Source organism: Hakea prostrata, chromosome 4, assembly GCF_041222555.1.
Source record: "Hakea prostrata isolate BN-2017 chromosome 4, UWA_Hpros_2, whole genome shotgun sequence".
Lineage (NCBI taxonomy): Eukaryota > Viridiplantae > Streptophyta > Magnoliopsida > Proteales > Proteaceae > Hakea > Hakea prostrata.
This window is the reverse complement of record NC_142603.1, coordinates 3,616,546-3,640,746: the sequence shown is the minus strand read 5'-3', so window position 1 is coordinate 3,640,746 and position 24,201 is coordinate 3,616,546. Positions and strand designations below refer to the sequence as shown.

The 24,201-nt window shown below is 38.4% G+C and overlaps 2 protein-coding genes across 3 annotated transcripts; one reads left to right on the top strand and one right to left on the bottom strand.

Annotated features, from left to right (window-relative positions):
* The first annotated feature begins 121 nt into the window (after positions 1–121).
* On the top strand, positions 122–15,090 carry LOC149017134 (cyclase-like protein 2). Of its 2 annotated transcripts, none has more exons than XM_089151464.1 (7): positions 122–796; positions 983–1,027; positions 1,388–1,460; positions 4,320–4,417; positions 5,534–5,604; positions 8,112–8,246; positions 14,805–15,090. In XM_089151464.1, the coding sequence occupies exons 1-6, from the start codon at positions 370–372 to the stop codon at positions 8,235–8,237; spliced, it is 840 nt and encodes a 279-aa protein (XP_089007590.1). In that variant the 5' UTR covers positions 122–369; the 3' UTR covers positions 8,238–8,246; positions 14,805–15,090. The 2 variants fall into 2 exon arrangements, with proteins under 2 accessions (XP_089007590.1, XP_089007589.1); XM_089151463.1 differs by having other exon boundaries at positions 14,648–15,090.
* A 5,728-nt stretch (positions 15,091–20,818) lies between these two features.
* LOC149017133 (cyclin-D3-1-like) lies at positions 20,819–23,773 on the bottom strand. The gene is made up of 4 exons (XM_089151459.1): positions 22,994–23,773; positions 22,664–22,865; positions 22,413–22,543; positions 20,819–22,296 (listed from the first exon to the last, which is right to left on the bottom strand). The coding sequence occupies exons 1-4, from the start codon at positions 23,486–23,488 to the stop codon at positions 22,063–22,065; spliced, it is 1,062 nt and encodes a 353-aa protein (XP_089007585.1). The 5' UTR covers positions 23,489–23,773; the 3' UTR covers positions 20,819–22,062.
* Positions 23,774–24,201: the final 428 nt, after the last annotated feature.

Sequence of the window (24,201 nt, the reverse complement as noted above, 5' to 3'; positions counted from 1 at the left end):
ACCTACACCACTATGCTCAAATAGCCATATCCAAATTAATTTTGTTGGCTCTGCGATTCCTTTACAATATCACACACTGTCAAAGTATCAGAAATCTGGTCATGACTCATGACTCATGAGTATCCTCCTTCGCTATCTTAGCTATTATGAAATCGCCCAGCAAATTTTTTTCTCTTCTTTCTTTTGGGTAAGAAGCCCAGCATGTTTCAGGTCAATGTAAGAATCTAAAGATTTTTTAATATTCGAGAGACATCAAAATTCGGGATTCTAAGCCAGCGAAAGCAAGATAAAGCACGGCTCACCGCGAACCAGTTTACAAAGCCCACTTCGACGCTGTGTCGCTGCTCCTCAACCAAGGCGACCGAGAAGATGAAGACGATGAAAGCTTCCTCGCTTCTGCTCCTCTACTTCTGTCTTCTGACGCTTTCTATCCAATTCTTGGCCGAGTCTTCAGACCCCAGCGACGCTTACCCGTTGGGCTACGGAGATGGTTCTTGCAAGGTAGGAGTGAAGGAGCAGGAACTTGTGGCTCCTCGTAGGGAGGTTCACGACGAGGGAAGGATCTTTGACATCACTCATACTCTCAGGGAGGATATGCCCTCTTTTGAATCGTCCGAAGGTATTGGCCAGTTCCTTTGGCTTTCTTACAGCACCAAGAACGGTTCCCTCTACAATTTGTCCGAGATGAAGATAACTACACACACCGGCACACACGTCGATGCTCCCGGCCACTTCTTCGACCACTACTTCGATGCTGGTTTCGATATCGACTCCCTCGACCTCGGCGTCCTCAACGGTATATTTTCCGTTATTTCCTTGCATTCCTCTCTTCACTGCTCTGTCTGCTGCTCATAATCCGTTCCTTCGATTGTCGTAGAGAACTGTTTCATGAAAGTACTTCCGTTTTACTTTTGCAACTATTTGTTTCATGTTTCTGATAGCCGATGGCTACTGTTTACTCATTGTCTATTGGTTTCGACAGGTCCTGCACTGTTAGTCGATGTTCCGAGGGATAAGAACATAACTGGTGAGTTCCATTTCAGATGAACTTCTTCATTTCATTACTGGCACATGTATCATTTCAAAACTACTTATTTTAGTCAGCATGGCACTCGCCAGAATAATTTAGTATAGTTTACATGGAGAGGTCTGGTACTGTTTAAGAGTTGGATATGTCCGCATTTATAAAGATCAAGGACATGCCAGTACGGCATAGAGGATTGAAATATAGTAGCATGCAGGCATTATTTATGTCTTGGCTTTTTATTTTATGGGGCTAGGATTTTGGTAAAGTCGAATACCGATCATGTTTACCATTTACTTCAATGATACTGAATTGCATTCAGCCCTCATACTTGTACTTGACATAGTTTCCACCTATTCACAGCGGATGTTATGGAATCCTTAAATATTCCTAAAGGAGTTCGGCGTGTTCTGTTCAGAACATCAAACACTCACAGGTATCTCGTGATAAAGTTTGTCCAAAATCTTAATGTTCCTTTTGCCATTGCAAATTACTCTTTGGTAATAGTGTTACATTTAACTGTCCTATAATTTGATGTATATAGTTTAATGTCATTATGTCTTGTTTATGGTAGAAATGAATTTCTCTCACTGGTTAATTTGGACCAAGGGATGTTCTCTGTTTATGCAGCATGTGTTATTTTAGACTGTAAAAGGTGCTTATTTCTAGGAGGAATAGATAGTGAAGCTTTGTTAGACAGAAAATGTTGTAGAGTAAGACAGGAGACAATTGTGATTCTATCCTTCTCAACCTGTTCCTGCTGACATTTGATCATTGCGAATGAGACCTACCTCTCGTAGCTGTTAGCTTGCTTGGAGACACCACTTGAACAACAAGCAAGAAGCTGATTAGTTAGAAACAGGTAGGATCAGCAACACAAAGAGAAGAAAGGTTGAGAGAGTGAGACAATCTCAAGGTGGAAGAAGGAGAAGAGTTGGAGGAGTGCAAATAGATGGGGTAAGAGTGTGTGCCTATATCATTACTGGAAAATACAAAGGAATTAAAAGTAGCTTCCTGGGGAGGTATATAGAGAAGAAAAAGAAAATATGAAGTACAACTTGAGATGTTACAGACTGAACATTAGACTAAAGTACTCCTATTACATAACGTCTACCAAGGTGCACGTTAGAGCCCCATCAGGAAAAGGCCTATCTCTAGATATATGAGCAGTTGCAAATGCCTGCTATCACTTATTTCACTACTTTCCTTTCCGAAAATATGATATTCTGTAGTAATGCTAAAATGCGTATTATGCATGTCAGCATGGGTGAATATTTTGAACTGGTCTCTCTTTGTCAACTTTATGTTTACTCATCACTGTTCATTCAGGTGTCTAGGCACTTGCATGGCTGGGCATCTCATGTTTTTCAGCAATGAGTAATGAGAGGACAGTATCCATGCAGCCTGTTTTAGTTAGTGTCTGACTTTTTCGTTTTTAGCTTAACTTGTAGTCTTATGCAAACCTAATAGATATACATAGCATTATACATTTATGCAAGCATAGGTTTCCATAAATAGGCAGTACTTGAAACACTGCCTTCGCGACAATGGTGGCTGTGTTTTTTTTTTTTTTTTGGATGAATAAATAATTACAGGAAGCGAAGAGGAAAAAAGAGAATAAGGTCTTTAAGCAGAAGACCGAAAAGAAAAACTAAGGCCCCAGGAAACAACAATAAGCCTGTTCCTTGGGGTATCATCAACCGGGGGATGGGGGGTAGCTAATAGTCTAGAAGATACATCAAAATAGATGGCATTCCAAATCCTGTCTATAGAGTGGGATTTGGAGGTTCATCTTTGACGATTGAGCTCCCATCAAAGGTGATAGATAGAGGCACAATACACTAGCTTACCAATCCGATCGCAAATGAAAGTACCTGAAAAGTTCTTAAAATCCAAGACCAATCATGAGTAAACCCGAAGGAACGCTTCGAATGGGGCCAAATGGAAGCCAAAGCTTTTCCTCAGATAGATCTGGAGAAAGGGCAAGAAAAGAAAAGAAAAGGTGTTCAAGGTCCTCCAAACCTATCCAACAGAGGATGCAGTTGGGGTATGTGAGGATGTGGCGGCCAACAAGGAAGGATTGGGTGGGGAGAGCTTAGTTAAGGGCCCTCAAAAGGGTAAGTGAGTGACGGTGGATGTAGCATTTAAACCAAACCAAGGAGGGGCAGGGGGGCTTAGGGTTGTGGGTTCGGAGGAGATTACAAGCTGAGGAGGTGGAGAAGGTTTTGGTGGGGGATGTGAGTCAAACAGTAAAGTCACAAATGGAACGAGAGGGGGGGGGGGAGATTCATAAACCTGTGTGAGAATGGGGAGGAGAGCTGGGTTCCAGGTGCCATTTGAGATGAAAGCGGACAAGGGGGTGGCTGTGTGTTGATATGCTTTCTTTTTCTGTTGGATTATTCAAATTGATCTACTCATGAATTCCATGCTCACTTTTATGAATGGGATCATCCCTATATTGTGTTACTGTGTATGTACAGTGACTGCCTCTAGTGTTTGTGTGAGTCTATTTCCTTCTTTCACAAATTTGTTGTTCATTACTGTTTGGTACATTATCTTAGAGTGAAATGGTAAGTTAGGTTTTCATAATCTACATTTAGTTATTGGTATATGTATTGAATGTGTTGGGCTCCAGTGACAAAACTTCTATTTCATGTTTCCAAGAAAAAGGTACATTATTTCATCTTTAATGAATTCTTTGGTGTCAATTACTGGATATTGCTATCTTGTTTATACTGCTGCCTTGAAGCTGGTATGGCACACTTAGACCCTGTCGTACTTTATTGCTGTCTTGCAAATAGTCCTATACAAATGACAAACATTGAGACTTCAAAATTCAATTTAATGATTTAGTCTTTTGGGATTTCATTATATTCTGGATCTTGTTTTGACCTTCTTATTTACTTGCATAGGTTTGTTACCTTGTAGAAGGTTTTCTAATCTCTGCTCTGCAAGGGTTTCCCTACAGGTTGGCCTTGCCAAATAAGTAATGTTGTATATAACATTAGATGCCCAATTGAATATGCACCTTTAAACTGTAAAAGAATAGAATATCCACTTTCCAACCTAAAGAATAACTTAAAATATGCAGCTTCTGGAATGAATACTTCTGATTGTTATTGTGATACATAAATGTGTGCTCAAGTAATAGATTACTCTACAAGTCAGTTTATTTCAGAATATTCGGTATCTTCTATGCTGAATTGTTCTTCTTCTTTTTTTTTTTTTTTTTCACATTTTAAATTGAAAAAGAAAAAAATCTAACCAATAAAAGTTTAATCCACCCAAATTTCAGGCGACTTATGTGGCAGAAAGAATTTGATGGAAGCTATGCTGGATTCACAGAGGATGGTGCCAAATGGCTAGTAGAAAATACTGATATCAAGCTTGTGGGTAAGATACAAATAAGTAGTGATTATTTTTTAGTGATTTAGGGCATTTGCAGGAACCATCAAATGAAAGGTTCCTCAGTTTTTATTTTCTTTGCATATAATGTCATTTGTGTTTACTAAAAATTTGATTGCCTGACCGTGCATGTTACATATTGCTATGGGGTTGCATGTAGATGCTTTGCTTATCTAATGGTGGTGCTTAGCATGAAATGGTGTTGCTACACTATACTGAATACTTGGTCAGGAAATTGGGGGGGGGGGGGGGGGGGGGGAACAATGAGATAATTAATTGTCATATAAACCCCCCCCCCAGGGAAAAAAATAATAATAAGTTTCTGCTTTCATTATCATGTTATTAATTTATTTTCCAATATCATTAAATTTATGGTTTTGGTGATAATAAATGAGATAATTCATTGGATAGCTAAATAACATCCCCACTTCCCAAAACAATGCTGTTTTTTGTCACTTTATTTATTTATTTATTTTTAATCTTATTCTCCAATTTAAGTTATGGTTAGATGATTATTTTGGTCCTTGTGGGAGTGGAAGATTTTTTAAATCCACCACAACAACAGAGTCCACCTTACTCCAAGTTAGTGGGGTTGTCCACCTGAATCCCGACTAAAACAAGATATTGGGAAGAAGAACGAAGAGGGAAAGAAGAAGAATGAAAAATGAACAATGAAATATGACATGAAAAAACTGAAAGATAGATGAAAGCAAGAGAAAAAGGCACAGCCCAGTGAGTCTGAGAATATCAGCTAGGCTGTAGAATTCTCTAAATCAGGGAAATGTTAATGAAATTGTTGAACATTCAATTACAATGGGAAGCATCATGGAAGCAAAACAACCAACCCCCTAGATTATGACTTTGAAGATCGCTATCTGATTGTCCAGATCTGTATGAATCCAGGACAAGCCTAATTTGAGACAGTACAATGCTACAGTTTTGAGGTTTTTTTTTTCTCTTGTTATTCGGTGCTGGAACTCAGTGTAATTTCCCTATTGAGTTATCATATTATGTTTTTGCTGTCTTTTTCTCTCTTTTTTTTTTCTTTTTTTTTGGGGGGCGTAAAATCACATGGTTCATGTTTTTCTTTGTTGTGACATGTAGGAGTTGATTACCTATCGGCTGCTAACTTTGACAATTTAGTTTCTGCCCATTATGCCTTTCTAGAAAGCAGGGTATGGAACCCCTCTCTACTGAAATTTTCTATTAAACTTCCTTTGTAATCAGATGTTTTCATTTAATTTTTTTCTTTCCCAAATGTCAAATGATAATCTCTGCTCCATCTCCTCTTTTTAAAAATTCAAATTTTAGAGTTATTTCATTAACCTAACGTAATTTGTTTTTCCTAGTCTTGCACTAATTTTCATTAGATACTTTGTACCTGAAGTGGACCCATATAATATCTGCCAATTTATTGTTGGAAGGGGCGGGGGGACTATAACAAAAGCACTGCATGTGGGAATTGACATAAAATATTATGTGTCAAAATATTATAAGTAATGGAAATGTTGAGTTGTATCATGAATAGTGATGAAGGAAGCTGGAATGCTAGTGAGGCTGTCTATTGGCTTCTTACAGCAGGATCAATTGCGTCCTATTTTGGTTTACAATGCATTGATGCAAATGATTCTAAATATAGAAGTTTTCCTATGTATTCTATGTATCAGGTACTTTTCTATTAGGGTTCTTGATGTGCTCTGGTGAGAAGAAGGTTGAGAAAACATTTGGATATATAAATTAATGGTTTTAGCTTAGAATTTCCCCTCCCCAACTAAAAAAAGGGCATTGATCGTGGTTAGTGGTCAATGCATTAGTGGGTTGCTCATTTGAAAATAGAACAAGCAAGTGAAGACTAGATTCACTTGTAGGTGTAGTTTGGAAATGGATAAGATCGGACCTCCATTGCTACCACACCTTCCCCCCTCCCCCAGGCCTTTGGGCCCCCAGCCGCCCTGACTGGTTTGATGATGACCAGAAGAAAGTTGTGTGGGAAATGGATAAGATCGGTATAACGACTAGCTTCCATTGCACAAGCTCAGAACTGGTTGGCTCTCTCTTATGTAGACACCTGCCGTGATTCCATCAGTATGATTTTTTCTCTTTCTTTTGTTTTCTGTAGTCTCATGCCCCCATCCAACTTGTTACATTACTGTTTGCCTATTCTGCTGACAGGTTTCTTCATTGTCTAACATATTTCTTATCCAATATTTTCTCAAGTTGTCTTAAAGACACTTGTCTGAACTACTTCAGAATTGTATAGAATCTTTACGATACAATTCGAAAATCTAGATTATTGTTCTCAAATGTAAGCAAGTCCAGCAATAAAATCTACGATCAGATCTGTTAAAAATAAATAAACAAATAAACAAAAATAAACCAACTACATTGTAAAATGAAGAAATCAGACTGATGTTAGGGGAGGGAAGAGGATCAAAAAAATCAGGTCTGAGATACCAATCCTGTTTGTGTTTTGAACAACACTGAAACTCTTAGAAAGACATTTATATTCTTTACTCAGATTATTCTAATTGAGGGGGGAATGTATTACATGTATAAAGACCCTTGAAAACTCCTTATTTGACTCATAGAAGGGCAGCTAACCACTCTAATTCATTTAATGAAGTAAATAAACTCAAACCAAAACTGTATCTAACAATTTAAGTATCTCAAAAGTTTGAACATTCTACTAAACTAATAATCCCATGGACCAACTTAGCTGCGTTTTATGAGCTTTTATGTTGGACCTATTACATCAAATAAACCCAAGAAAAATAAGAAGCCCAAGGTCCTTAGAACCTAAACCATGGGCATACGTTCTCCTGAATGGAAAATCCATTCAAATTTCATGCTTTCAGTTTTCTATTTGGTTATCAAAGTTTTTCATTGTATAAGCAATATAGATTCTGAGGTTCAATGTTTAATGAATGGAGAATTCAGCCATAGCTAAGAAAATAGGTTGTAAGATGTGCATTTGACTCCAACTACTGTGTTACTTGGATCACCACCTACTTGACATGCTCCTGCTCCAGTTTACATCCCTGCATCTTGATACTCATATTATATTACCCTTCCTTAAAACTCTGATTGCACACATTATTTAATTTAATAGAGGCTAATGACAGAATTTTCTTTTCATTATTTTACCATTTCTCTAAGTTGTTGACCATAGTGAGTCTATTCAGTACTTTGAAGACAAATGGGCTGCTAAGAGTCGCTTGGTTTCGTCTCTAGTATAATCTTTTACTCAAAAAGCCGAGAATTAAGTGTTGTTCGTATGGCTTCCTTATCGTGAATATCTAGCCTTAATCTTTCGCAATGAAAATTTTTACATCAGATGATAATACTCTTCTAACCCTCACAAAAGCTTAACTTCCTGCACCAGAGACCTTTACCAGTTGTCATTACTCTTTTTTTTTTTTTTGAGGGGGGGGGGTGTTGTTGGGGGGATGAATACTTGTCATTTTGTTCTTTGAGGAAGTTATATTCTCCTAACTCTCATATACTACTCATCTTTCTTGTCTTTTCTTCTCCCTTCATCCTCCATCCTCCCCATAATAAAGCTGGCATTTCTGCTGGAACTTCTATATATATTAAATAGAATCACCTCATTACAGTATACTTCAATGGATATTGTTAGTTAATGACAAGTCTTGCAGCTGATCATTCTGCTGAAATGCTTCAGGAAATCATTCTTGTTGAAGCCTTAAAGTTGGATGACATCAATCCTGGAATATATTCTGTGCATTGCTTACCTTTAAGGTTACGCGGTGCTGAGGGATCGCCAATAAGATGCATTCTCATCAAGTGATGGTTTCTGGTAAGTTCAATTTAGCAGAATATTTATCAAGATTTTCTTTTTTAATTGAGCTGACTGCATTGGTTGGCATAAGACCACATCGTTTTTTTTCTCTCTTAAAACTGGACCTGCAGCCTAACATCGTTTCAACTTTTTTCACTTTTGGACTTTGTACAATACCACATATTGTATTTATATTTGTAAAGATAATAATTATAAAATGAACCTTAATTGGTGTTGAAGTTAAATAAATATATCAAAATGACATGGCAGACCAAAAGACAAATCAATGTCCTCAGGTAGGCTCAACAAAAACCTTGTCTTAATAATATTCACAATTAGCTATGTGGATAAATTACAAAAATCAAGATCAATATCTGTGTTTGTCAATTATTCCCGTCAGAATTGTGGGTCATGACTCATGTGTCTGGTTTTTTATTTATTTATTTATTTAGTTTTGCAGCTTTTCCCTGTTTTGTAGCTTTCCACATATATGACCAAAGCAAATCAATCAATTCGCCCTGTTAATATGAGCTATTGATTCTTCCTGTGAAGCTTCTATCAATTCATCCTGTTGTAACTTGATCAACTCACACCATATGATTATTCTATTTGTCCATGTCAGCATTCTCAGCACATAAATACTGTAGATTTTTGTCAAGTTAGAATTTGCTATCATGTCAAGGTTACTGGTGAATACATTAGCAGGTGCTCATTTAAAAATGAAGAAAAACAAGTGGCAATTGGTTCCACTGCCCAATTTTTTGTGAGAAATAAATTAGTTCCACGTAACAATTAGCTTCTACTACCCGAGTTTGAACTCAGTTGGCTCTCCCTTATCCATATACTTGTTCTGGTTCCTTCTTGATGTCTTTCTCTCTATTTTATTTATTTTTTCAATCTTGTTGCTCATTTATCTCAATGCCAACTTATGATTATTCTACTGACATGTTTCTTAATTGTCCATGGTCAGTATTTTCTCAAGTTGCCCTGCAGATAGTCTTAGTTCCTTTTTTTTTTATTTAACCTCATCTGTCTCCAAGTTATCCCATCAGCAAAGTAAATTAAGAAAGGTGGAATCCTTGCAATCCTTGGATGGAAAAGCCATACAAATGTTAATGCTTGTGTTTGCGTACTGAATCAAAATTTATCATCTTTGAGGCAAAGATTATTTGTTCCTTTTTTAGGAATGGTAAATTCACCAATAGCTAATGCAAAAAGATGGTGAGGGAGGGTAAGCTTCTGTCCTTTTCCAGTAGAGTAGTCCTCATTCGCTCTATGCTTCAATCCTCCTATCTCTACTGGTGTGGGATCTTCTCCATTCCTAAGTCTACCATCCATGATATGGAATCCTTATTCTACGCCTTCCTTTGGAAAGGGAGGGAGGCCACCCGTTTCATCCATCCTGTCCGTTGGTCGACCATTTGCCGCCCAACCTCTGAGGGAGGCCTTGGCATCCGTAGGATTTCTGATGTTAATTTTGCCTGTCTTCTCAAACTCATTTGGAAAATTGCCTCTAAACAAGATTCCATTTGGGTTAATTGGGTTCATTCTCACCTTCTCCACTCTGACTCCTTCTGGACTTCTCCTTTGCCCTTCAATCCTTTGTGGGTTTAGAGGAAACTCCTCTCCCTTCGTCCCCTAGCTCTCACTGTTATTTCTACCATCATCTCCTCTGGCTCTTCCACCTCCTTTTGACTTGACCCGTGGCATCCGATGGGCATTATCTATACACACTTTGGTCCCCAAACTGTTTATGGTCTTGGATCCCCAAAGACACCCCGTTGTCTGCTTTCATCACTGATGGCTCCTAGAACCCCACTCCCCTCCCCCTTCTCACACAGGTTTTGGATTCTCTTCCCCCTCTCGCTAGCTCTGTCCATTACCTCACTGTTTAGCTCCCTTCCCCCACCAAAACCTTTTCCACCATCTCTGCCTGGAATCACCTTAGTGCCCAACTGCCCATAACCCCAAACCCCCTTGGGTTTCCTTGGTCTGGTTTAAAGGCTCCATCCCTCGTCACCCAATCATTCCTCATTAGTTTCCATATCCTTGTCAATCCCAACTGCATCCTTTGTTGGAATGACGTGGAAAACCCTGAACACCTCTTCTTCTCTTGCCCTTTCTCTAGATCTATCTGGAGAAAAGCCCTTGCTTCGATTTGGCCCCGTTCGAGACGCTCCTATGGGTTTGTGCGTGACTGGTCTTGGATTGTGAAAAACTTTTCAGGCTCTTCCATTTGTCATTGGATTGGTAAGCTTTTTTCTGCGCCTCTATTCACCACATTTGGTGGGAGCATAATCTCAGGAGATGGACGTCCAAATCTCGCTCTATTGACATGATTTGGAATGCCATCTATTTTTGTGTTTCCTTTAGGCTGTTAACTTCTCCCCATCCCCCTGTTGATGATAACCAAAGGAACAGATTCATTGTTGTCTCCTAGGGTCTCAACTCTTCTTTTCTGTCTTCCTCTTAAAGACCTTGTTTCCGTTCTTTTAATATAATTATTTATTCATCCCAAAAAAAAAAAAAAAAAAAAAGATGGTGAGGTGTAGACTGGATTCCAACCATTGGTCTAATGTCCAATTGCTTTTGTCACATTACTGCTCCATCTTACATCAATGGAACAGTTTGATATCTTTTTTACATTATCTCCCTATAAAGTCTTATTGTATTTCTTTATGAAACTCAATTGAGGCCATGCATTGAGTTTCCTTTTTGTTCTGGACTTTTACCACTCTTGCAAGTTGTTGATCACAATGAGTCTCTTCCCCAGTTCAAAGCTAAGTGATCATCTTCGAGGCAGAGGTTATCTGTTTCATGTTTTAGGAATTGTAAATTCACCAATAGCTAATGCAAAAAGATGGTAAGATATAGACTGGATTCCAACTGTTGGTCTAATGCGCATCACCAATTGCTTTTGTCACATTACTTCTCCGCCTTACGTCAATCGAACAGTTTGATGTCTTTTCTGCATTATCTCCGTATAAACTCTTATTGTATTTCTTTATGACTGTGCATAGTCTTTCCTATTCGTTCTGGACTTTTACTGCTCTTGCAAGTTTTTGGTCACAATGAGTCTCTTTCCCAGTTCAAAGCCAAGTGCGCCATTTAAATCCAATAAATTTCATCATGTATTCTGGGGAGTGTCTGAATGACACCTTTGTTAAGTGTATTTAGAGCTTTACACCTTTTTATTGCTCTTTGTTCTACTCCCATAAGTTCAAGAATGGGGTATAACACAATTCGCAAAATAATGTGAAAGCAGCATATTGTTAGGTCATCGTCAATTGTATATGGTATCTAGAATTTGGTCCTAGAAAATTTTCGTGGAACCCATTTTCACAATTGAATAATTATTATCGATTTCTGGGAAGATGGGTCATTCACAATTTTCAAGTGCACGTAAGCAATAACACTTGGAACCTTATTGAAAAAACTGTATGCAATTCCAGAAAGGCAAAAAATTGATATTATAATTTATTTGACAACTGGAAAGGTGTTCTTGAAAAGATCCCTTTATTCTATAAGATAATGCTGATAGTTTGTCTTCACCATCCGTGGTTTTTCTCAGGTGGTTCAAAAGAAATTGGTCATGAAGAACTCTTTATGATAAAATATTGTAGATTTGTATGACAAGATATAGCTTTTAGAATTTCAGCACCTGTAATTAGCATAGGGACTGAAAGGAAATTAAGAAAGAAGAAGAATAGAAGAAGACTGAAGAAGAAGAAGAAGGAGAAGAAGAGAAGAGGGAGAGAGCTTGTATGTATATTTTGGCTTTGCCTGGTACTTTATTTATAATGTAACATAAACTGAATTATAGCAAAAAGAAAATTATATATTGCATAGAATTTCCTAAACCTACTAAAAGAAAATTATCCTAAGGAGATTACTTGTCAACCAAGCAATAAGAAAAATAGAAACTTAGAAAGTAACCAAAATAGAAACAAAAGGAAAATAGAAAGTATCCAAAAAGGAAACTCTAGGCTGCAACTCCAAAACTTGTGCACCAAGGTAGCAACTCCAAGACTTGCACACTAAGGCAACATCTCCATAACTTGCGCAAATGTCAACACTCTCCCTCAAGCTAAAATATACACAAAGAAAGATCCAACTTGGACAAATAAGAATAAACTTGAAAGGCAGCACTAGTATTGAAATAACAGGACATATATTAAAGCGCTATCATCTTAAACACAAGTAGCAATAGTAGATGCTGATAAATACCGATAGAACTTCACCCAGGACATAGTCAACATCATCTTAAAAAAATCTTTAATTCTTCAAGTCGAATGAACCATCCAATAATGAAAACAATCGGCGATCCATAAGTATAGTAACAGTAAAGGCACTTATCCAAATAATGCCAATTGTAGGGAGGAATCTCCACACTAATAAACAAAAATTGTAGCTCCAATGGCCACACATAACCTCTTGCAAGAAGGCAAAGGTATGGATAGGTAAAAGGCAGTATTGGTTACTGTGGTCCAAGTAGGTAGATAAAAGGCATTAAAGGTTACTGCGGACCAAGTAGGTAAGGTAATACAATAGGTAGGTAAAGGTAGTATAGGTTACTACAAACCAAGTAGGTAGTAGGTGTTGTTGTAGAATACCATCTTAGGATAAAAATCTCCACAAATAATACTCTTCAAAAGACTTGACTAGATATAGACTAGGGCTCCAATCTCCCCCTCACGTGGATAAATAATGACAAAAAATAAAGTCTATAATGAGGAACTACACTTGAAGGAACCATGTTACTCGATGAATATGGGTGCAAGAACTTCCAATCATTACAGTAGAAAAGTTTGAACTACCAGCATCAACTCAGAAGAGGCAGTAGCAAAAATAATACTCATAACATGACAATATTAAACCACTTTGTAGTAAGGAAGCACCAACTAATATCAGAGGAAGAGTCGATAATCAATAGTATGTCCCAAAGATCCAAAAAGTAGCAAACTTACTCGGAGAAAATTATTGCAAAACTAATGATCAGTAATATAATATTCCATCTACCAGAAGAATTATTCCATTGAAGTCGATTCTAGTAGACAAAGAAGCAAAGAAACGGGGCTGCAGTCGATTCAGGTAAATAGGACAGCAATGCTATGTAAATAAAATTTTCCAAGGAGTTGTATCACTCGAAAAAAACAATAGCAGCAATAGGGAAGCAATACGGTATTTACAAAAAAAAAAATTCTCAAAGCATAAAGACTCAATGAAACAGGGACTGCAGCAATATAAGTGGATCGAACAGAAGTCCAAATAATATCTTTTTTATTTACCAGAAGATAATACCTTGCAGCCGATTTTGGTTGTTAGCTAACAATGGGCAGCAGAAAATAAGACCTAATTCAAACCTCTATTTACCAAAAGAGTAAGGGGCTGAGGTCGAATCCAGTAAATAGGATATTATCCATCTAGAGCAGCAGAGGCAATAATAGGACAGAAATCGGGCATCCAAACAGATCTTTAAGCAAGTAATCCAATGAATATCGTAACCCAGGGAGCCAAGAGAAAAGAACACAGGCAGGTTGCAGTTATTGTTAAACTAGAAATAGACCAATTTATCTGAAGAAACATCAGTGCAGAATCCTTCACAGTTGTGAGAGTAAAGAACAGTTAATCGTGTCTCTTTTTTTTCAGATCAGTCATATTCAGTAGATAGGTTGTGCAGTGGTAATAATAGGTAACTTGGTAGCTCCTCTAGGGTCTTCAATTGTAGCAGAAAGAAGATCACTTCATGCTTTTATTTGAAGAAGGATCAAAATTTTCATTAATGCAGCAAGGGGTGGCTGCGCACCAAGTAGAAAGAAAAAGAATATTGCAAGAGAAGTAGTCCCAAGGCTGATTAAACTTGCTCTGATACCATCTTAGAATTTCAGCACCTGTAATCAGCCTAGGGACTGAAAGAAAATCATGAAAGAAGAAGAATAGAAGAAGACTGAAGAAGAAGGAGAAGAGAAGAGGGAGAGAGCTTGTATGTATATTCTGGCTCTGCCCTCGTACTTTATTTATAATGTAAATCTAAATTGAGTTACAGCAAAAAGAAATTTACATATTACATAGAATCTCCCAAATCTACTAAAAATGAAACTATCCTAGGGAGATTACTTGTCAACCAAACAATAAGGAAAATAAAACGTAACCAAAATAGATACAAAAGCAAAATAAAAAGTATTCAGAAAGGGAACTCCAGGCTGTGGCTCCAAAACTTGTGCACCAAGGCGACATGTCCCTAATTGGTGCAAATCTCAACAATAGCTTATTCACCCCCCCCCCCCCCCCCAAAACTCTTTAATTTGAAGCTTTGGTGAAGCTGTTCCGCAAAGTTCTCCTATAAAATTCATATTGCATCCCAGTTGCAAATTTTGGTCTTGATCTTTCACAACTTTTGGGGAAATTCCTTTTTGCAGATATGTTTTCCAGACCCTCACAAACCGTCAACTGACTGCACTCTGAGCATTCACCGTGTAGATTAGTCTATGAGAGTCTATCTTGTTTCTCAAATTAAAGCCAGTGGATATTATTGCTTAAATCTTATATACTGATGATACTGCTGAAATACTTCAGGAAATCATTCTTGTTGGAGGCCTAAAGCTGAATGAAATCAAGCCAGATGTGCATCTGTAATTTTTATGGTTACTTGGTGCTATGGGATCTTCAGTAAGATGCATTCTCATCAAGTTGTAATTTCTTGCAATGTATATGTATTTATGTATGTATATTAGTTGTTTTCTTTAAACTGGAACATGGTTGCAGTGGTTGCACTTTTCAACGGTACAAAATATCACTTTGTTTTTTATTTGTAAAACCAATCCTGATGATTTGAAGCTAGCTATGGAGATCCTTTGCATTATCCGTCATCTTGATATTTTCTGTGAATCTGTATGTGTTCCCATGAGGATTTAACCATCCTTACTTTCTTTTGAAATTTCTTTTCCTTTTACACCATGTCACTTCTCTCTAAAACAGTCATGTATCTTCACCATATGTGAACAAAGCAACTCAATGAACTTAACCTATTATGCTCTGTTAGTGCTTCCCCTGAAAGTTTCCATCAATTCATCCTACTATTACTCAACCAGCTTGCATTTGATCATTGTTTCACTTAACAAGACCTTAATCTTCTTTTTGAACAGAACACCTTAATCTCAACCCATACGGTATTCATGGTTCACTTTTAGACTTTCCGTTGTAAGTGTATTTCCTCTAATGAGTCTGCTGTCCCAGTAAAGACCAGTAGCTAGATGTAAAGGAAAGGTTAGAGTTGCAATGTTGCTGAACATCAAAGAGTAATATAGTTAGCTTCAGATGGCTTCATGGGGGTGTAGAAGCTTGTGCTATGTTCCATATATTACAAAATTCTACAGAACCATAATTTTTTTAATTATTAGTACATATATTTTCTTGGTCCCTGGTTCCTTGCCAACTGAGCTACTCCCTTGAGTAGTGGAGTCATTTTTTGTTGTTCCTTTCCATCAACATATATATGCCTATTGCTTCACTGTAACAGCTCAGTTAGTTTGGTTCAGATGTCTTTGTACATGTAAATATTAGTGTAGGACAATGCCATTATGCCAATACAGATTGGTTGTATCAGCCAAAATTTACGCTCCAATGCCAGGTAGATACTTTCAGTTGATATCTAGTATCCAATTTTTATATAGGGTTGGCTTCAATAGAATTACAGACATTTCTGGTTAGTTGGTGATAGAAACTTGGCATCTGTAAAAGCCTATATGTTTTTCGAGTGGCGATTCATGCTGAAGAAACAAACACACAACCAGAAAAAGTTTCCTCTACTGCATTTTGGATGTTAAAGAACAACCCAGAGGGCCAAAAGTCTGGTTACTAGATTCTCCATTTTGAGATAAATGGCCTGTCCTCTTCGGTCCACCAGGCCTCCAGTTACCCCTTTGTGCTTCCGTGTAACCACCCTTTCTTATATAATCATCATCCATGTTTCATCCACAGCCAATTTCCCATCTAAAATTACTACCAAGCCTGTTGATATGGTTTGGGTAGCAAGTCTAAGACAGTATCCAAGTTGCACCAAATTTCGTGTGGCATGGTACACATAGATGACTCATAGATAGTCCAATTTGAATTGCCCCTAGTAATGCATTGTTGCTGCTCTATTAGCTTCTATCAACTGCAGGTGCAGCTGGTGTGCCTGTTTGACTAAATTTTCTTTTATCTTCGGATAATCAATTGCCAGTGCAATAAAAAAAAATTCCATCGCTTGAATACATGATCCTCTACCCAGGAAGAAGAAAAAAATCCCTGATCGGGGATATTTATTACTAATTAGAAGGGTCTTCCTTCTTAGGATTTGTTTCCACCTTGAACAAAGTACACATATGCAGGGCTGTTCTTTTTGAGTCAGTAGTTGAGAATGCTATACTTCGGAAACGATGAACAAATTGTTGTGTGGTAATTAAATGATTGTGGTCTCTCTCCCCTAGGAAACAAGGACGGAATTTGTGGAGCTTTATGCACACAACACAGCCAATTACCAAAAACTCCCATCTCTTTACAAGCGTGACAGTACTAGAAGTGGGTTGGCCTATCAAGGTCTCTGACAAAGTGAAAAAGAGACCCCAGATCACAGGCGCAGGAGTAAATGGTGCAAGAGAGACAAATGAACACACAGCACACAGGCAGAGGGTCTATTGTCCCAAGAGAAGCCAGGAGACACCAAATCCTCCATAGCTGTCCTTTTCCTCTGACCATTTACAGCAACCCCTGAGGCCTAAAAGCTTCTTCTTGCAGGAGCTCATTGCTCATTAGCTAAAACCGTTGGCTCCAAAATAAGTAGGGAGAGGTGTCTATTGTCCAAGAGAAGCCAGGAGACACCAAAACCTCCATAGCTGTCCTTTTCCTCTGACCATTTACAGCAACGCTTGAGGGCTAAAAGCTTCTTCTTGCAGGGGCTCATTGCTCATTAGCTAAATCCAAAATAAGTAAAATTGCAATAAGGGATCTTTTCTTCTACTACCCCTTCTAAGGAGGACCACACCGGATTTCAAGAGAGTCTCTCTTTCAGCCTACGGAACCCACTAGTCAATACCCACTAGGGAGCCCTTTCAGTTCCTGGGACAAAACACAAATATATTATGTGCATTAAATGTCCATCTACTCGACCAGACCTCCTTCAATGAGAAGTGATTACTAATCACAACCTGTAATACCCAAGTACCCAACCCTGTTTTCCACGCTAATACAATAAAACAAGGTTGGGGACAATGGGTACAACTCAGGAGATGATGATTCAGAGAAATCGGTTCGTTTCTGAGGTTCAATTGCATCCGAAGGACTTCATTCCGGTCCCAAATCGATGGTGGGCCAATCGAACAGTTGTGATGATTTGTGTGAAAGTAGGACCACAGATGGGGTACAACCCAAATGTTGTCTTGCCTCCATTGAAACTTAGAAAGACGACGGAGCTGTACTGATTTAGCTTCTCGTGACAATGGTTGGTAGCTCCTAACATTTTCGCAGTAAATCATATATGGAGCCGATGGGTTTCAATGTTTTGGCCAAGGGATTTTAAATCACCTATCCTATTATCTTGGATGGTTTGTGTTGTGTGCTACAGCTATGAATAATGGGCACAGCTGCATCCTTATCACAATTATGAGATTCATGCCTAAGGTGGGCAAATGCTACCCAAGTGCAAGGTTTCAGAATGTTTTCACTTCATGATTTTTTTTGCAGAGAAGAGAAACCACAATTCAAGTTTAATTACATTGATATGAGCCTCGTGAGTCCAGTAAGGGTAACACTTTGAATTGGAAAATAGTAAGGCCCACAAGACATGGTTGGTTTACCTGTTAGGTCATCAGCTCGTCTTCTTATGCCAACTAGGTTATATTGAGCAAAGTATATATACCTTCATGGGTTTCCAAACCCATTATATAAATCTTGTGACTTATCACCCAGTTCAGCTATTTGTAAAAAGTTTGCCCTAAAACAGAAGTAGTTTTATTTAGTTCATTTATTATTGGGAAATTTTGGGATAGAGAAGATTATGAGGAATTGACATTTGTGCCTAAACATAGGAGGAACAAAATGACCATTGTCCTAAAAACAGATACTTACTTCTTTATCATTATCACATTTTCTTTTTCTATAGTTGTATAGTTGTAAATCCAAAAACCCAAAATAGACTATCGACTGTGAAATACTAAAATAATAAATATACTTACTGTTACACATCTAATATGAAACGAAATTCAAACACAAATGCACACAACACAACTTTTTACACACCACATGATGGTAAAAATTCATTTCAACCATGGTTCATAGCCAAACTCATAATAGAGTGGGAAGGTTGCACCAATGGGAGCACAGTGTCACTTTCATCAATAGAGGAACTTGGAAAAGATGGTTAAGGTTTCAACATCTAACCAAGAAAAAAGGAGAGAGATTGTCAAGATAAAGAAGAATTTTCCACTTTGGCAATGTGAAAAACTTTATATAGAAAAAGAAAGTGAATCAATAATTAGACCCATGTGACGAGTGAGGACATCAGCCAAGAGGGAAACACATTTGGGTCATAGGCATACCTCATTCCTCATATCATATCAAACTAGCACCCCTCTTTCATATATGCTTACTATATAGCCCATGCTGTGAAAAGGAACCCCATGCTGTGGAAGATCAAAATGGAGAAGGCTTGTTCTTCTGAGGCTAACTGACTTGTTCTCAATCTTAAACCTTTGATCTCTGTAAATCAGAGACTTTTATGTTCAATACATTTCAATAAATTAAGTCTGTTCTCCAGTAATAATAAAAGAAAGAGGGAGTGGAAATTGGAAATGATAGAGTTGCAAATTCTAATTGACTGTGATCTGTTTTTTAACATATTTGTGTAAGGGGTTAAGGACCCAAGGGGTCAAAAGGTTAAACTACCTCTCAAGAGCTTAGGTGGCAGAACCCCATAAGAGTAAAATAACAAAACAAAAAAAATGAAAGGAAGGTGGATTATGTGTGGATGTGGAACTAAAAAGGGAACCTGCTTCTGTCATTACATAAAAACCATCGCCAGGGCCAGGGGACTAATCACACTCATAGGCAGCAGCAGAGCATTCTCTCTCTCTCTCTCTCTCTCTCTCTCTCTCCCCAGCAATGTCTGCTGAGCCCACCGACCCAGGAAGAAAGAGAAAAGAGGGAAAGAGAGAGAGTGATATCTTTTGTTTTCTTTAAAGCCTTTACAGCTGTATGAGTTTATGAGAGGAAATTGTATCAGGAAAGGGAGGGAGAGGGTCTATGTTTGGAAGGGTGCAAAATGAGAAAAAGAAAACTTGTTTCCATGAGAAGAACATTAAGTTAATATTAAACAAGAAGGACTTGGACATGATTTGCAGTGGAGGAACTAAGGGGGAGGAGGGGAAAGACTGGAATTGGAGAGATTGTTTAGCAGCATAACAATAATATTATGGTGAGTTAAGTGTCGGTTGAGGACCGAGTCAAAAGAGAGTTAGAGCAGTGAGCCCATCATATTATTCCACAATTATTGGGTGGGGACTCTACATTAGATCTTTCAAACTTTAGGACTCTGCAGAGAAGACCCTGAAATGAGATAAAGATAGTAGCAGTTGCTTCTTCTGGTTATAAAAACAACTTCATTACTCAAATATTCAAACAGCAGAAAACATGAAGCAGAAAACTTTAATGGAGAAATGGGAAGCACATCATCATCACTCCACCTTCCCAATTTTATATATTAATGTTGATGCCGTGCTGCTTCTCCTACTGTTAAGCTGACAGGTATCGTGAATCCATCCATTCCATGCGTAGCCTCATTAATTTAAAAACAGGAAGACTTGGCTAATAAATAACCAAGGAAGGCCAGCAAAGTAAAAGAAACTAAAAGCAAACAAGGAAGGAAAAGGAGACACCATCCCCCACAAAATCAAAAGATTTTGTCTCCCATTTTCAAAATTCCCTACCTTTAGCCTTTTGCCTTTTTGTATGTTTGGTGGTAACCCTATTTTCTTCTCTCTCTCGTCTCTAACCTACTTTGCTTGGTCTGCTTCCCTGCTGTACCAGTTTCTTTTATAATTTGATTGTTTGTTAATTATGTCTTCTTGGGTTCTAAATCACATTCAGCTCCCCACACATGCATGCACGCACGCACACACACACAATAGCCTATCTGTATTCTCTTGTTTCGAAGAAGAAACAAGTTTCTTGAGATACTAATCCTAGCATACTGCAAGTCTGCAACACATTTAACGAAGTCTTCAAACTTAAAATACCAAAGACATTACAGTACACATGGAGCAATGGCCTGCAGATATGAATCTTGGGTTAAGGAATCCATCTACCATTTGTAGTTTATGGTAACCCTTCATTTTTATTTTTATTTTTATTTTTTATATTTGATAATCGATTATTCCACTTCATGGAAGCTTAAGAAAATACATTAGCTCAATCTCTAATCCCCATATGAATTTAGTAATATTTATAAATCTATGTCTAAAATATTTAATCAGATTATAACACTCTGAAAGAAATTAAACCAAGAACACCAATCAACAACCCATCAAATTAAAAATTAAGATGATATATCCATACACCTTTGGGCTGGCGGAGGTGGGAAACCCATATTTAATCTAGGCGCTTTAATGAAGAACAGAATATATAATTTTGGATTTCCACGCGTGAGAGAGAGAGAAGATCTAGTCTTTAGGAATAGTCAATAACTAAGGATATATTACCCAAATTCGTAAAGTTTATTCATATTTAAAGCTAGATTAATTAAGTTCTAAGTTAGTGTTGTCTCTCTCATTAAAGTATATTATCAACGTATATTAATTATTCCTCACTCACAAGACTCGGGGATTAGGAAAAGATGAGATGTGATTTATGTATGCCTGATTAGATCTAATTAGTATTATTAAGAATAGCAAGTTTGTTCTAAGTAAGATTTAGTGCGTTTCAATGATCATAAATTTATTGTTTTCTCAAAAGGTAAACAGGAACAAATCTCTAAATCTCTAGGCTGAAAACTGGAAAATTGAGGATTTGAAATGAAAACTGTAAGGGGTAGCAGTGGCAGAGGTGGCGGTGGAGGCCTGGTTGGCTATGGCCATTTCCCAGCAAAGCACCAAAGAAAATAAATTATAAGGATTCGAGGGAGATCTCTCATGGAGGTCAAACCCCCTAATGAACCCAAACTCAATAAACCCCACTGGCCGACAACTTGGGTTCCACCCTTCACATGCAAACAAAACCTGAAAAATCCCCTTTTCTTTCCACTGGATTTTCTCTCATCTCTCTATCTATCTAGTCGGATCAAAGACGATACCTGATACATCAGATCAGACCCAGAAGAAAAATCTGTATCATGATCCTTGAATAGCTCCATTGATACCTTTATATGTCAACTCCACATCTATATCGATCAAGTTGATGAGACGGGCATTCCAAACAAGTATAGATAAAGCTAAACCGGATAATCAACAGATGTAGTAGTAGGTCCATGGAGAAAGGCTGGGTAGGAAATTCCATGATAATTAATACGAGCAAATAGTCCTCATTGATGTTTCTTTTCTTTTGCTGGTGATTACTACAATGCCAGCCATCTCTGTTTTTCAATCACACACAAATTCAGATACGCTTTCTTCGAACTGGGATTTTGGTTTTTTCTGGATGGAACTGCAGAGATGACCTGCAATTTAACTTGAAATATAAATACTTATGAAGAGAGAATGTTTTCATGACAACATGGACGAGTTTGCTGATACTGGTGATAGGAGATTACGCAGAGTGATAAACGCTAATAAAATTGGAGACTCAAACGAGAGAAGATTCTTCTCTAAGCGTAGGCACTCGCATCTGGTGCCCTTCTCCTTTTCATCAAAGCTTCCGGCGACGAAGTAACCGATGATGCCACAGCCCACGAATCGTTAGAGCTGTCGCTGCTGAAGTTCACATCAATGACGCCATTTGGGCTACCTGGGATCGATTCATACTTACGTTTCTGGCCGCCAAAACGACGGTTGCCCGAGTTCAACTCCACGATGAGTTCATAGCAATCATTCACTTCTTCCTGTGAATTGAAAAAAAGAACATAATTTGGATCAGGGAAGCATTAATGGCAGCCCCTGTTCCGTTTTCATTAACTAATCATGTAAAATACTAGAGCAGAGAAGGAATTCTACACACCTTTCTGATCTTGAGGACACCCATGAGCTGGTTCTGGTATTCGATCGGATTATCGGGCTCAACCTGATCGATAACGTGCAGCATTGTCGCAGCAGCCAATACAGATGGGAGATAGCGAACAAACCTCGAATCTAGATGAAAACCCAAGAGCAGAGAATAAGAAAACAGATAAAAAGCAGAATCTTACCATTGATCCTGATTTCTTCTAACTGTTTATCTAAAAGAGAGATCTTGTCATTTTGGACGCTTACCCGCGAGGACGGAGAGCAGGAGACACTCGCATCGGCGGAGGAACTGCCAATGGAGGTGGTTCTTCAAACCAAGCCTCCTTATTATGTGGTCCAAGAACGAAAGTGGGGTCACCGGATTCATCTTCCACTGGAGCGTGGAGAGCACCAGAAGCTCCATCCTCTGAATCGTTTTGGCCTCAAACACATACTTCGATTCTTCCACCTGATCAGAAGGGATGGATCAAAACCCAGGTACGCGGTTACTGTTAAATCTCAGATATTGAAAACAAAAAGAAGAAGAAAAAAACGAGCTTTAAGACATTGTTGAACTGGGGAGTTGGAATTGCGTACTTGCAGGTCCAACAGCAGAGGCACTTGGGTTTCCTCCACTTTGGCGGCCAGGGAGAGGCAAGCGACGGCGGCGAGCTGAGCCATCCAAGGCTTGTCTCTCTGGAAATGGAAGCTGGAGAGGAACCTATCGATGTAGTTGACTGCGAGAACGGCAGTGAGAGGGCAGAAGGCGTAATGGGCGATGACCCTCAGCATCCACTCCACCACTTCTCGACGAGCAGAAGACAGAGCTGGGTCGATGCTGAGATGAGCCTGTTGTTCTTTGGAGAAAAGAGAGACGAGCTCATCGTCTTCCCAGAAAAGTTCTTGTTCCAATAACAGAACAGGAAGAAGACGAGAACTGTTCTCAGCATCACCGTTTAACTGTTCCACTGCTACCCCATCTACTTCCTCCCAACGCTCTTCTTCGCAGTAGAGAGAGTCGAATAGAGGGTTGGATTCTAAGCTTGGTAGTTGTTCTTGTTGTTGTTGTTGGTGGTGGTGGTGGTGAGCCATCTTCTTCTTGAGAAGAAGAGGTTGAGGGCTCTGTTCATTACTTCATTATTCACACAAGAAAAGAAGTAAAGAAATGAAGACTTGAAAAAGAGTGAGATTTTAAGTTTGATTATACAATCTTCTGAACACGCATTCGTCTCTCTTCCTTCCCTGTCTCAGTCTCTCCCTCGTTCAAAGTTTTGGCTTTTCAGTCTCATCAGGAGAAGAGACTCAGATTGAAAGCAGAGCCCAGAAGGGTGATTTTATTGTGGGTAGTTGTATTTCTCACTCCTCTCCCCTTGCTCACACCTGTCCCCTCTTCTTTCTTTCTTTTGTTTTTCTTCTTGTTACTTTTCTCCCTCTTTTCCCGTTTTACCCTCTTTTTCAAATGTGGTGTTGGGTGGTGTTGGCGCCTTGGCGGCACACGCAAATTGTAAACTAAATGAGACTGGTTCATCCCAATAAAACCAAACCCTGTTTGGTTTAGTTTGTTTGGTTATGTGTTTCAGAAACTGAATTCTCTCTGAACTGATCTACAAACAAACCTGAAACCAAATTCGTTATTAGAATGAAAAAACAAAGTCGAAATGAACCGGATCGAAACCAAATGGTTCACTGCAAATTGTTCTGTTCTGTTTATGGTAAACCACTACAAATTGTTCTAGTACCACATAAAGCCCATGCAGTTTCAGCCAAGCCAAGCCAGACCAAACAAACCAATTGAAACTTCAATG